Source organism: Neofelis nebulosa, chromosome 1 (genome assembly GCF_028018385.1).
Source record: "Neofelis nebulosa isolate mNeoNeb1 chromosome 1, mNeoNeb1.pri, whole genome shotgun sequence".
Classification (NCBI taxonomy): domain Eukaryota; kingdom Metazoa; phylum Chordata; class Mammalia; order Carnivora; family Felidae; genus Neofelis; species Neofelis nebulosa.
This window is the reverse complement of record NC_080782.1, coordinates 145,741,153-145,756,332: the sequence shown is the minus strand read 5'-3', so window position 1 is coordinate 145,756,332 and position 15,180 is coordinate 145,741,153. Positions and strand designations below refer to the sequence as shown.

Below are 15,180 nucleotides of genomic sequence, written 5' to 3'. Positions count from 1 at the left end.
TATTTTTAGTTTAATTTAGTCCCACTAGTGTATGTATATATATTTGCTTTTGTTACATTTGCTTTTGATGTCAGATCCAAAAAGTCATCACCAAGAGTGATGTCAAGGAGCTTACCATCCATGTTTTTTTCTAGGAGTTTTAGGTTCCATTCTCTAATTTATTTTGAGTTAGTTTTTGTGTATGGAACAAGATCGTGGTCCAGTTTCATTCTTTTGAATGTGGCTGTTCAGTTTTCCCAACACCATTTATTGAAGAGATTGTCCTTTCCCCATTGGTATTTTTGGCTTCTTTGTTGTAGATTAATTGACCACACATGTGTGGGCTTATTTCTGGGCTTTCTGTTGTGTTCCACTGATGTATGTATGTGTTTGTTTCTATGCCAGTGTCATGTTTTTTATTTCTACAGCTTTGTACTGTAGTTTGAAATCAGGAAGCATGATGCCTGCAGCGTTGTTCTATCTCAAGATAGTTTTGGCTATTAGGGATCTTTTGTAGTGCCATACAAATTTTAGGATTGTTTGCTCTATTTCTGTGAAGAATACCATTGACATTCTGATAGGAAATGCACTGAATTTGTAGATTGCTTTGGGTAGTATGGACATTTTAGCAATACTGATTCTTCCAATCTATGAGCATGGGATATTTTTACATATATTTGTGTCTTCATTTGCTTTCATTAGTCTCTTGTGACTTTCAGTGTACAGGTCTTTCACCTCCTTGGTTAAATTTATTCCTAGGTATTTTATTCTTTTGACACAATTGTAAATGGGATTGTCTTCTTAACTTCTTTCTGATAGTTTATTATTAGTGTAGAGAAATGTAGTAAATATGTTGATTTTTGTATCACACAGCTTTACTGACCTCATTTATTAAAATTCCAAGAGTTATTTGGTGGCTTCGTTAGGATTTTGTATATATAAAATCTTGTCATATTGAGGAGGGCACCTTTTGGGATGAGCACTGGGTGTTGTATGGAAACCAATTTGACAATACATTTCATATATTGAAAATAAATAAATGAACATTGAAAAATTAAAAAAATAAAATCTTGTCATCTGAGTGACACATTTACATGTTTCTGTTGGATTTGGATGCCTTTTATTTATTTATTTTCTTGCTGAATTGCTTTGGCTAGGGCTTTGAATGTTTTGTTGAAGAAAAGTGGGAAGAGTGGCCATCCTTGTCTTGTTCTTGATCTTAGAGGAAAAACATTAAACTTTTCACCATTTAGTATGATGCTAGCTGTGGGCTTGTCATATCTGTCCTTTATTTGTTGAGGTATGTTCCCTCTGTACCCAGTCCTTGGGGAGTTTTTTTTTTTTTGCTTCTTTTTTTTTTTTTTTTTTAATCATAAATGGATGCTTAATTTTGTCAAATGCTTTTTCTGCATCTGTTGAAATGATCATATGATTTTTATCTTTCATTTTGTTAATGCAGTGTAGCACATTGATTCATTTGTGGGTATTGAACTATCCTTGCATCCCTGGAAAAATCCCACTTGATCATGGCATATGGTTCTTTTAATGTATGGCTGAATTTGGTTTGCTAATACTTTGTTGAGGACTTTTGCACCAATGTTTATCAAGATATTGGCCTGATTTTTTTTTTTTTTCTTGTGGCACCCTTGTCTGGTTTTCATGGTGATAATGCTGGCCTTATAAAATGAGTTTGGAAGTGTTCCCTCATCTTTTATTTTTGGAAGACTTAGAGAAGGATTGATATTAATTCTTCTTTAAATATTTGGTAGATTTCACCAGTGAACCCATCTGGTCCTGGACTTTTGTTTGTTTGGAATTTTTTGATTAGTGATTCAGTCTCCTTATGAGGAATTGGTCTATTAAAAAAAAATCGAACTGGTGTGTTCAGATTTTCTGTTTTTTTTTTTTTTTTTTTTAATGTCTAATTCAGTCTTGGTAGGTTGTATGTTCCTAGGGATTTATACATTTCTTGTAGGTTACAATATGTTGACATTTAATTTATTCATAGTATTCTTTTATGGTCTTTTGCATTTCTCTGGTATCAGTTGTAATGTTTCTCTTTAATTTCTGATATTATTTATTTGATTCTTACCCCCAGCCCTTTTTTGGTGAGTCTTGCTAAATGTTTGTCAATTTTGGTTTATCTTTAAAAAAAAAATCTAGCTCTTAGGGGGTGCCTGGGTAGGTCAGTAAGTTAAGGGTCTGACTTCTGCTCAGGTCATGATCTCATGGTCCACGGTTCGAGTCCCGTGTCAGGCTGTGTGCTGACACTTCAGTGCCTGGAACCTGCTTCAGATTCTGTATCTCCCTCTCTCTCTGCCCCTCCCTGGCTTTTGCCACTCTCTCTTTCTCTCAAAAATGAGTAAACATTAAAAAAAATAATAATAAAAGACAAGAAATTGTAAAAAAAAAATACTAGCTCTTAGTTTGATCTTTCTTTTTAATGTTTTATTTTATTTTGAGAGAGCACAAGCAGGGGAAGGGCAAAGAGAGAGGGATAGAGATCTGAAGCAGGCTCTGTGCTGACAGCAGTGAGGGGCTTGAACTCTCGAACTGTTAGGTTATGACCCAAGCTGAAGTTCGACACTAAACCAACTAAGTCACCCAGGTGCCCCTGATTGATCTTTTTTTAAGTTGTCTTTTTAGTTTCTATCTCATTTATTTATTATTTAAAAAAAATTTTTTTTTAATGCTTATTTGTTATTTAGAGACAGAGAGACAGAACGTGAGCAGGGGAGGGGCAGAGAGAGAGGGAGACACAGAATGGGAAGCAGGCTCCAGGCTCTGAGCTGTCAGCACAGAGCCCGACGCGGGGCTTGAACTCACAAACTGTGAGATCATGACCTGAGCCGAAGTCGGTTGCTTAACCGACTGAGCCACCCCAGGTGCCCCTCATTTATTTCTAATATTCATTTTTTCCATCTTTTTACTTTGAGTTTTGTTTATTCTTTTTCTAGTGTAAAGTTCTCTTTGAGGTAAGTTTTGTTCATTCTTTTTCTAGTGTAAAGTTCTTTGAGGTGTAAAGGTAGGTTGTTTATTTGAGATCTTTTTTGTTTCTTGATGTAAGTAAGCATTTGATATGAACTTTTCTTTTCAAACTGGTTTTGTGGCATCCCATAAATTTTGTTATGTTGTATTTTCAATTTGCCTCAAAGTAGTTTTTTTATTTCTCTTTGATTTCTTCTTTGACCCATGTGTGCTAACATTGTATTATGTTTTGATTCTCTAAAGTCTATGTGCTTTTGTTCCTTATAGAGCCCTTAGAGAGTTGTTCTTTGTATTTTGTTGAGAGTTTGTAGGTGTTGTTCATGGAAAGATTGTTTTTCTTTTCTTTTTTTTTTTTAGATGCACAGCCCTTGATACCAGAAGTCACTGTTTCTTAAATTGGGAGCTTCATAGAATTAATCAGATTTAGAGAGGAAAAAAAAATCATTGAAGTCAGAAGTGGTTAAGAAAAAATTTGTAGAGCAGGCATTTAGCTAAGCTTTACAAATAGGTTTATGTTCTTAAATTAAGCATTGAGTCAACTTCCTAATTTTTGTATTTTCATTAGAGTAAATAGAGTTATATAGTTTCTGTAATGAGCCATACATAAATGAAATTTCTGCTTATGGTATTTTCTAGTTATAAAATAAATGGTGGCTTGTAGCAACAGAATATAGATAGTGTTTTCTATTTTAGCAGTTACAGCTCTAATTGTATGTATTTTCGTGATTTATTATGATAAATAATAAAATGTTTCATGAATACCTATGCACATAGTTCCTGAAACTCATTCAGGGTTTCTGAGCAGTATTTTCCTAGCTATAGATAGCCTGAAATATTAGGGTTTATTGGGTAATGAAATCAATTTAGAGGGTTTTCAAATAGCATTTTCAAAATGAAACGTAATAAAGCTTATTAAAGAACTCGGCTCTGGGTAAAAATTGTTCTGTGTAACTTTAGTATATCGGTTTGCACCGTAAAAGTATTTCTTACTGTGTTGTATGGTTCAAACAGTAGCTTCTGTTTTAGAGTGCCCCAGTAGTTAAAATCTGGTATAAAACTTTACCTTTTCTTTTTTGCCACTTAAAAGGGTTAATATAATCACAATTTTGGCTGAGTTTTGTGTGTGTTTGGAATGGTGGTTTAGAAAGCAATTATGAGAATTTAAGTTTATCTTGAGGTTGTTAAATTAAAATTAGAGAATAAAGTCGTTTTATACACACACACACGTGTATGTATTTGTTTTTGAAGTTTTTATACTTTGGACTGACATCTTAGTAACATTGTCAGGTAAGAAGTAATGTTAGTGAGATGTGTAAGAACTACCATTTAAACAGTTTAGCTTGTGTTGAAAAACATTAAAAGTATCAGTGGCTTGGGGTGCCTGGGTGACTCAGTCCGTCCATTAAGCATCCAACTCTTGGTCTGAGCTCAGGTCTTGATCTCAGTGTTGTGAGTTCAAGCCCCGTGTTGGGTTCTGTGCTAGATGTGAAGCCTACTTAAAAAAAAAAAAAAAGAAAGAAAGAAAGAAAGAAATCAGTGGCTTATTTTTCTTGTGTTTTATGTTATTTTGATGATGCTTAAATTTAGGATGTTGAGGGGGCCTGGGTGGCCCAGTCACTGGAGTGTCCGACTTCGGCTCAGATCACCATCTCACGGAATGTGAATATGAGCCCACATCTGACTCGCTGTTGTCAGTGCAGAGCCTGCTTGGGATCCTTGGTCCCCCTCTCACTCTACCTCTCTCTCACTAGTGCTCTCTCTCTCTCAAAAATAAGTAAAACATTAAAAAAAAAATCTAGGATGTTGATTAAGGCCTAAGGACCCTCAGATGTAAATCTGAGCATAAAATTAAAAAACAAATGTTAAAATATTTCCTGGTATTTTAATATACAGATTCTGCTGTACACAAGGCAGAGTTTTATTTTAAATAGAAGCAAATGTAGTTGAACTCATGTAAGTCAAAATCCTTCACTAGATTTTCTTGTTTTATATGTAATTAAAATATTGATGACTGTTGTATTTGTTTCTTAGTTATGAGTCTCAAAGGAATAATTCAGTACAATACTATATGATTTTCACCTACGCAAAGGGATTTTGCTTTTTCTTATTTATATTACTGCTGCCTATTAGAGACATGGCAAATAATATAATAATATGTTGTAAGCAGTGTAAGGAATTGCTTCTTTCTTGGCTTTTCTTTGTTTTTTTAGGACATTTATGTTTCTGAAGTGTATGTTTCACTTATTTTTCATGATGTTCCTTCATTTTATTTTTCTTTTGTTTGTTCATAATCAAATTGAGGTTATGATTTTTTTTTTTTTTGGTCTAGAAAGCTACATAAATAATGTGGTCTTTGCAGGGTTTCGCACCTAGGGCTACATGATGGGTTTTTTTTGCCACTTTTTGATGATGTTAATTTTGTTCTTTGGTTAAGATCTTTGTTTTCTTCACTGCACAATTGCTTTCTTTCTTCTGTAGCTAACCAGCAGTTGTGGGTGGAAACTTTGTGACTTTGCATTCCAAATTAAACTTTCCCCTCCTAGATTTAGTATCCATTGATGATTCTTTTTTTTTTTTTTTTAAATTTTTTTTTCAACGTTTTTAATTTATTTTTGGGACAGAGAGAGACAGAGCATGAACGGGGGAGGGGCAGAGAGAGAGGGAGACACAGAATTGGAAACAGGCTCCAGGCTCCGAGCCATCAGCCCAGAGCCTGACGCGGGGCTCGAACTCACAGACTGCGAGATCGTGACCTGGCTGAAGTCGGACGCTTAACCGACTGCGCCACCCAGGCGCCCCTCCATTGATGATTCTTAGTTGAATCAATTTCTTATAACTTGTGATTTTGATTTTTATGTAATTTGAAACTTAGTGAAAAGAAGAATTGAAATAATAACATAAGGACGTTTATATACTCTTTGCTACAGTTCACCAGTTATTTACATTATATATATTTAATTTGTAAAAAGGGTGTAATAAGAGTCCTTATCTCAAGTAGTATTGATTTTCATTGCCTCTGAGTTTCACTGAAAAGTGTGTTTTCTTGTTACTATTCTGTGTAATTGTAAAGTATTCTTTTATAATTCTCCTTGTTCTTTCTATATTCCCTCTCCATTTTAAGGCTTCTGAATACTGGTCATTTTCTATGAAATTTTACGTGTAGTTGTGTGATGTGCATATACATAATATGAACTTAGCAATTCTTTGTACTTTTTAAATTACTCTTTAACGTGGGTGTGGGACAAATATTTTCACATCACAAAGTTCTGTAGATAAGGTTCAGGAATTTAAGAAAGGCAACCTACCAACTCTTTTAGTCATGACTCTTAAACATTACCTTTCCTAGCAAAGGGCACCTGGATGGCTCTGTTGGTTAAGCATTCATTTAGCTCAGATCATGATCCCGGGGTCATGGTATTGAGCCCCACATTGGGCTTCATGCTGAGCGTAGAGCCCACTTAAGATTCTCTCTCTCCCTCCTCCTCTCTCCGTCGCTAGTGCTCTCTCTTTCTCCCTCTTAAAAAAAATTACCTTTCCTTGGGAGTATTCTTTGACTCATTTCAATTCAATTCAACAGATAGATATAGAGTGCCTACAGTATTTAAAAGATCGTGTAGAAGAAACCAGGTAATTGAAATGCCTTATATTTACAATGTTTTGCAGTTTTCAAAACACCTTTGAATATGCATTTTCTTTAAAAAAAATTTTTTTTTAACGTTTTATTTATTTTTGAGAGAGAGAGAGAAAGAGTGAGTGAGTGAGCAAGCAGGGGAGGGGCAGAGAGAGAGGGAGGCAGAGAATCCCAAGCAGGCTCCAGGCTCTGAGCTGTCAGCACAGAGCCCGACCTGGGGCTAGAACTCACAAACTGTGAGATCATGACCTGAGCCAAAGTTGGATGCTTAACTGACTGAGCCACCCTCTGAGTATGCATTTTCTTAATTGTCATTACCATAACTCAGCAAAGTAGATAGTTCAGATAGATTTATTCTCATTGTATATGAAGAAACTGAAGTCTTGAAAGATTGTGACTTAACCAGGGTCCCATAGCTAGGGAGTGACAGCTTAAGCATGAACCAAAGCATAAGCTCAGTGCTCTTTTAAATTCTCCTTCACCACCTGTATATAGTGACTATATATTTATAGTGACTATAAATTAACATATTAATTTATTATGCAAATTTCCTGACCACAACAGAGGTATTTTTTAATTTATTCACTTAATATTTATCTTAAGTGCTTCAAGGGCAGGGATAGGATCAGTAAAATAAGATCAAGACAGTGTCTTATAAGTTAATATGAGTACCTTCCAGATACTTTCAACTAAGACAGTGATGTGTAGTCAGCTCATTTGGTTAAGCATTTGACTCTTGGTTTCGACTGAGGTCATGATTTCACACTTGGTGAGTTGGAGTCCTGGGTCAGGCTCTGCGCTGACAATGTGGAGCCTTCTTGGGATTCTCTGTCTCTTTCTCTCCCTGCCCCTCCCTTGCCTGTGCGCTCTCACTCTCTCAAAACAAATAAGTAAACATTTAAAAAAAAAGATAGTGATGTGTATCAGAATGCTTGGATATATGAGAGTGGTTATGACATGCTTTTTCTTGTTTTGTTGGTGGGTCTGTTGAATGTGACTATTAAAAATAGTGGTGGGCAGGTAAAGGAAACAAAAGTAAAAGTGAACTATCGGAACTTCATCAAAATAAAAAGCTCCCCTCTGGGACACAGCAAAGGCGGTCATAAGAGGAAAATATATAGCAATCGAGGCCTTCCTAAAGAAGGAAGAAAGGTCTCAGATACACAAGCTAACCATACACCTTATAGAGCTGGAAAAAGAACAGAAAAGAAAACCCCAAACCAGCAGGAGACAGGAGATAATAAAGATTAGAGCAGAAATCAATGCTATCGAAACCAAAAAAACAGCAGAACAAATCAATGAAACCAGAAGCTGGTTCTTGAAAGAATTAACAAAATTGATAAACCACTAGCCAGTTTGATCAAAAAGAAAAAGGAAAGGACCCAAGTAAATAAAATCAAGAATGAAGGAGGAGAGATCACAACCAACACAGCTGAAATAAAAACTGCCAGAGTCCAGCTCCAGCAGGTCCAGGGGTTCCCAAAAGATGGACAGCATCGGTGAAAATAAAACCAAACTAAAATAAAAAACTAAAAGTAAAATAAAAATGGACACAGACAACAACAGTGTGTTGAACTGGCCGATTTATTGTAGCAAATGTGGCATTGTATTTGTTAGTGATTTTTTTGTAGTATATGTCATCTATGGTTTTCTAACATTACCTAATCTTGAAAATGTTCCTATGTGTAATCAACCTTTAAGAAATAACATGGCGATTTTCTTGTAATGTTCCCTCATACCCTTTGATTATTGATTAATTTCCTACATTATTTCATTATGCATCTGTGTTTATCTATAATCTATAAAGCATTTGCTTTGCTGTTCTCATGAAAGGCCCCTTATCTCTTAACACCTCAAGTCCCAGGTGCCAGGAAGGGGCCGAAAGGACCTTAGAAACCCATGCCTCACACATTCTCAGAAAGACAATGCACCTAGGAATTAATGAACCATTCTGTACCTTAACCGACTAGGTTCAGTCATCATCTGGAATGCCTTTTGGGGGCCGGGTAGGCCTAGGGGTTGAAGTCACCTGTGCTCATAGATACACTCCTTAGTTGCCGGAGTGGGGCTCTCAAATCCATATGTCTCTCCTTTGTCGGCCTCCTTAGCTGGCAAGTGTATGAGGCTATCCTTCCTGTAAGTAGAGGAGTCTCCATAGGGGATGGCAAGGGCTAGATGTAAGGCCGCACAGTTTCTTGCGGAACCTTATTTTCTTTCCTAATGGTTCTTTTCCCAGGGGGCCTGTCGAGGGCAATTCCCTAATCGACTGAGACAATACCCCAGGTAGTCTTACGGCCAAATTACCTAAAAGCGGGAGTCCAAGAAGCTTCACTTTCGGTGGGTCGCCTTGCAGTCACCAATCCGTCCGCAGCCCGGGCCTTGCCATCAGGCTGGGATAGCTCGGCTTCCAGCAAAAAACAATAATAAGAGAATATTATGAGCGATTATATGCCAATAAAATGGGCAATCTGGAAGAAATGGAAAAATTCCTAGAAGCATACACTACTGAAACTGAAACAGGAAGAAATAGAAAATTTGAACAGACCCATAACCAGTAAAGAAATTGAATTAGTAATCAAAAATCTCCCAAAAAACAAGACTCCAGGGCCAGATGGCTTTCCAGGGGAATTCTACCAGACATTTATGGAAGAGTTAACACCTATTCTCTTGAAGCTGTTCCAAAAAATAGAAATGGAAGGAAAACTTCCAAACTCTTTCTATGAGGCCAGCATTACCTTGATTCCAAAACCAGACAGAGACCCTACTAAAAAGGAGAACTATAGACCAATTTCCTTGATGAACATGGATGCAGAACTCCTCAACAAGATATTAGCCAACCAGATCCTACAATACATTAAAAAAATTATTCACCATGACCAAGTGGTATTTATACCTGGGATGCAGGATTGGTTCAGTATCTGCAAAACAATTAACTTGATTCATCGCATCAATAAAAGAAAGGACAAGAACCATATGATCCTCTCAATAGATGCAGAGAAAGCACTTGACAAAATACAGCATCTTTCTTGATAAAAACCTTCAAGAAAGTAGAGATAGAAGGAGCATACCTCAAGATAATAAAAGCCATATATGAATGACCCAATGCTAATATCATCCTCAATGGGGAAAAACTGAGAGCTTTCCCCCTAAGGTCAGGAACAAGACAGGGATGTCCACTCTTGCCACTGTTATTCAACCTAGTATTGGAAGTCTTAGCCTCTGCAATCAGTCAACACAAAGAAATAAAAGGCATCCAAGTCGTCCAGGAGGAGGTCAAACTTTCACTCTTCGCAGATGACATGATACTCTATATGGAAAACCTAAAAGATTCCATCAGAAAACTGCTAGAACTGATTCATGAATTCAGCAAAGTTGCAAGATATAAAATCAATGCACAGAAATCGGTTGCATTCCTATTCACTAACAATGAAGCAACAGAAAGAGAAGGAATCAATCCCATTTACAATTGCACCAAAAACCATACAATACCTAGGAATAAATCTAACCAAAGAGGTTAAACATTTATACACTGAAAACTATGGAAAGCTTATGAATTTATACACTGAAAACTATGGAAAGCTTATGAAAGAAATTGAAGAAGACACAAAAAAATGGTAAAAGATTCCATGCTCTTAGATAGGAGTGAAAAATATTGTTAAAATATTGATACTACTCAAGGCAATCTACATATTCAATGCAATCTCTATCAAAATAACACCAACATTCTTCACAGCTAGAACAAATAATCCGAAAATTTGTATGGAACCAGAAAAGACCCTGAATAGCCAAAGCAATCTTGAAAAAGAAAACCAAAGCAGGAGGCATCACAATCTCGGACTTCAAGCTATACTACAAAGCTGTAATCAGCAAGACAGTATGGTACTGGCACAACAACAGACACTCAGATCAATGGAACAGAATAGAGAACCCAGAAACGGACGCACAAACGTATGGGCAACTGATCTTTGACAAAGCAAGAAAGAATATCCAATGGAATAAAGACAGTCACTTCAGCAAGTGGTGCTGGGAAAACTGGACAGCAACATGCAGAAGAATGAACCTGGACCACTTTCTTACCCCATACACAAAACTAAACTCAAAATGGATGAAAGTCCTCAAAGTAAGCCATAAAAAGAAGCCATAAAAATCCTTGAGGAGAAAGCAGGCAAAAACCTCTTTGATCTTGGCCGCAGCAACTTCTTACTCAACATGTCTCCAGAGGGAAGGAAACAAAAGCAAAAATGAACTACTGGGAACTCATCAAAATAAAAAGCTTCTGCACAGCGAAGGAAACAGCAAAACTAAAAGGCAACCAACAGAATAGGAGAAGATATTTGCAAATGGCACATCAGATAAAGAGTATCCAAAATCTATAAAGAACTTTTCAAACTCAACACCCAAAAAGCAAATAATCCAGTGTAGAAATGGGCAAAAGGCATGAATAGACACTTATCCAAAGAAGACATCCAGATGGCCAACCGACACATAAAAAATGCTCCACATCACTCATCATCAGGGAAATACAAATCAACACCACAATGAGATACCACCTTACTCCTGTCAGAATGGCTAAAACTAACAACTCAGGCAACAACAGATGTTGGCGAGGATGCGGAGAAAGAGGATCTCTTTTGCATTGTTGGTGGGAATGCAAGCTGGTGCAGCCACTCTGGAAAACAGTATGGAGGTTCCTCAAAAAAATTAAAAACAGAACTACCCTACGACCCAGCAATTTCATTACTAGGTATTTATCCAAGGGATACAGGTGTGCTGTTTCGAAGGGACACATGCACCCCAATGTTTATAGCAGCACTAGCCACAATAGCCCAAAGTAGGGAGCCTAAATATCTATTGACTAATGAATGGATAAAGAAGATGTGGTATATATTACACGATGAAATATTACTCAGCCATCAAAAAGAGTGAAATCTTTCCATTTGCCACAATATGGATGGAGCTAGAGTATTAAGCTAAGTGAAGTAAATAGAGAAAGACAAATATCATAGGATTTCACTCATGTAATTTAAGAAACAAAACAGATGAACATATGGGAGGTGGGGGAGAAAGAGGCAAACAAACCACAGGAGACTTTTAATGATGGAGAACAAATTGGGGGGTGTTGATGGAGGGAGGAGAGTGGGGGTGGGTTAGATGGGTGATGGGTCCTCAGGAGGGTACTTGTGATGAGCACTGAGTGTTGTGTTGTATTTAAGTGATGAATTACTGAATTCTGCTCCTGAAACCAAATGCCCTGTGTGTGAAACCAAACTAACTGGAATCTAAATAAAAATTTGAAAAAAAAATTGTGGTGGGCTGGTATTAGAGACTACACTTACTAAGGTCACTGTTCAAGATCAGTATGTTAAAGATCCTTAACAAACACCATTACACTGATTTTTTTATTTAGGTGTTGTGGATTATGTCCGTGTGACATCTTCCCTCTTTTTACCCATAACCTCTCAAAGGTTCAGTGCCAGAAAGAATAGAAATACATCTTTATTTTCTCATCGCATCCTCTCTTGATTATATAATACTTCCATTGCTCTCTTTCCAATTTGGCTTCGAGTCACTGCTGTGATTCTGCTGTTGAACAGTCTTTCAAGTTAGAAGTTAGTATTCTGGTTAAGTAAAAAAAAAAAAAAATTGTGAGACTGCCCATCTTACCAGTGTAGCTAAGGTAGTTTTTACTAAATCAGTTATTAGGGCCATGTTGTGAGAGGCATGTGACAATTGCATTTCACACATCTTTCCTAAATAGTGTTTCTCGAATTTATTGGAAATTTAATACTCCTGGTACTGAGGTTCTGAGGTTAGTGAAACCAATCATGTCTCAAGTTCAGTAAAACCACATTTGTGCTATTTAATATTTTAAAAGAACACTTAAACAGTTTTAGTCTGTCTTTACTATTTTTGCCTTACCTGATTGAATTTTGCTCTTGTGTTAATTAATAAGTTCATAGGAAATGTTCTAATTAGTTTCTGTCATAACTGGGAACCATAATAAGTTAGAGTACTTTGGAAAGCATGATAACACCTGCTCACTAGTAAATATCAATTCTTGGTCTGGCTCTTTTCCAGTCTCGCTAACTGTGTCTAAATGTGTGAACCTCTTACCATCTGCGTACTTCAATTTTCCTCTAAATTAAAAAAAAAAAAAAGTCTTACCTGTATTCTATCCAGTTCAGAGTTTTGAAAGACAAGAGGTCATTAAAGTGTAAAATCCCTAACTGTTGAGAAAACCATTGGCTTTAAAATATACTGTTGTGAAATAGTAATATGCTATTTAAAGACCATGGACTCTTTTACTGTACTTCATTGTTTGGTCTAAGACCTCTATTTTCAAAATGCAGTGTATTTGAAGACGAGTTTTACTGTTGAATTTGACAGGCCTGGCACAAGGCCAATCTCATGAGCCCAAAGGGAGAGTTTGCAGAAAATGCAGGTTGAAGGAGCCATAGGATTGACTTTCCATGAAGTCTAGGCTTATCCATGTTCATTCCTACGGGTGGGAGATTTGCTGAAAGTTGACTGTTTTCCTCCTTCCATACCATCTGATTCCAATCTGTACTTGTCTTTTATAGCTAGAGACGGTCGGATGGCAACTTAACCTTCAGATGGCTCACTCTGCCCAAGCGAAACTAAAATCTCCTCAAGCCGTGTTACAGCTGGGAGTGAGTGGTGAAGATTCAAAGGTAAGAAATGGTACCTCAGTGAAATGCTGCATTTTGTTTACCAGGTAGGTCTTGTACTTTATTGTGAGCAGAGTCTCTGCCCCCTGGATTGAAATTTTAAACACAATTAAATTAAAATTCAACAAGGATTAACAAATGGCTAGATCTTTGTGACAGGTTTTGAGAATCAGAGTTACTTATCCCTTTGTTTTTCATTTGAAGAAATGTCTTGCACGAGCATTTCATAACCTCTTCTTTTAAATTCTGCAGTGGGAAAACTTGGTAACAGCCATATAAAATTAAGATTTTAATGACTTAGATATTTGTGGATATTTGTAGGTGTTTTGTGTTTTAAAGATGCTTACATATAGTAGAAGGAATTTTGTTGTCTAGCCAATGCCTGCATTACCAAGATGATGTGAATTGTGTTTGTGTGTGTGTAACATTAGCGTGCATGAGTTTAAATCCCAGCTGTTGCAAAATGGAATTTTGGATTCGTTTATACTGCGCGATGATTTCTTTTTTAGCGTTAATTTCAGGAAGCTTGATTTGGAATTTTTTTTTTTTTTTTTTTTTTTTTTACTGTAGCGTATAGAGAAATATATATTTAAGATAGCAGTGAAAGATATTTGTTATCTTTTTATTGTAATCGATTATCTTTTTAAGATGGATAAAGGGGAGTGACTTTTTCCCCCTAAAGGAGACTTTGCTTCTTTTTAACACAGAGAGGTGAAAATCAGGTAGGAAGATCTGAGGAAAGAGAGGTAACTATGACTGGATGTAATCAGAGAATAATTGGAGAAATGTTATTGTTTATAATGGGCATTGAAGGATGAGAGCAGTATTACTTCTTTGTTAGAACTTTCATCATGTGTTATATATCATGCACATTTTTATCTTCCATGGTAATGGGGACCAGTACGTAGCCCAGGTTAACAAGTCTATAAAATTTTAGGCAATTGAGTTGGGTCTCACTGTATATAATTTATTAATTCATTCAGTGTTTGAAAAGTATTGCATTTCACACATTTTAAGTTGATGAATACAGCATAAATAACAATAATATATAAAATAATATAAGTTTAGTAGTTAAGAGTTGAAGTGACTGGTATATTATATATGCTCTACAATTTAGAAGTGGTGTAGCTTTGGGCAAGTCACTTCATCTTTATGAGTATCAGCTTCTTCATCTGTAAACCAGGGATAACATTACCTGTTGCACAGGGTTACTCAGTGTATGGAGTGCTTATTTAGTCCAATGCCTAGTGTTAGGTAAATGCTTAAAAAATGCAGGCTGCTGCCATTTTCATCATTGTCGGCAATAAAACTTATTTTTGGCTAATGAATAAATAAATGCCTTTGTTTTAAACCAAAGCTGACAGTGAATTTATTTCCTGATGAAATTAATCATTTCCCTTTCCTTGCCCCCTTCCGCCTTTTTAGTTCTCGATCTTCTTTTTCATATCTATGCTTACTGAGACCTCGGGAGGGGAAGGGCAGCCTGGAAAGCCTGATGTTTTCTTACAGTGAACTAGGGAAGGCATTCCTTTAGGTTTGGGATAACAGTCTGGAACTCACTAGTTCCAGTGTAGACTGGAACTATTCTGAGTGAAGACAGACACGCGTACGTATGTACAGATGTACGTACACACATTCGTATGTTCTCCAAGTGTCTGTACACCTTCACTGTTGTATTTCTCTGGACTGTCATACGTTAAGTCTGAACAGGTAAATGGAATTGATAGGCTGGAAGGAAACTGTTGTGACCGTATATGGGGTGTACTTCGAGCATCATCGTGTAGGCAGTGGTGGACCTTGGGATGCCTGAGTCCTCCGGCTCCTTTATCATGTCTTCAAAATACGTTTATGTCAGTTCTATGTTGAGACAGTAGGAATGAATGAGTAATACTT

The 15,180-nt window shown here is 36.6% G+C and overlaps 1 protein-coding gene across 5 annotated transcripts in view; it reads left to right on the top strand.

The window, feature by feature from the left end:
* Nucleotides 1-15,180, top strand: part of COMMD10 (COMM domain containing 10) — a 231,719-nt gene that overhangs the window by 42,745 nt on the left and 173,794 nt on the right. For all 5 annotated transcript variants that reach the window (XM_058738510.1, XM_058738482.1, XM_058738519.1 and 2 more), the window contains exon 5: nt 13,180-13,290. In XM_058738510.1, the coding sequence (XP_058594493.1) occupies nt 13,180-13,290 (111 nt within the window). The remainder of the gene's footprint in view (nt 1-13,179; nt 13,291-15,180) is intronic.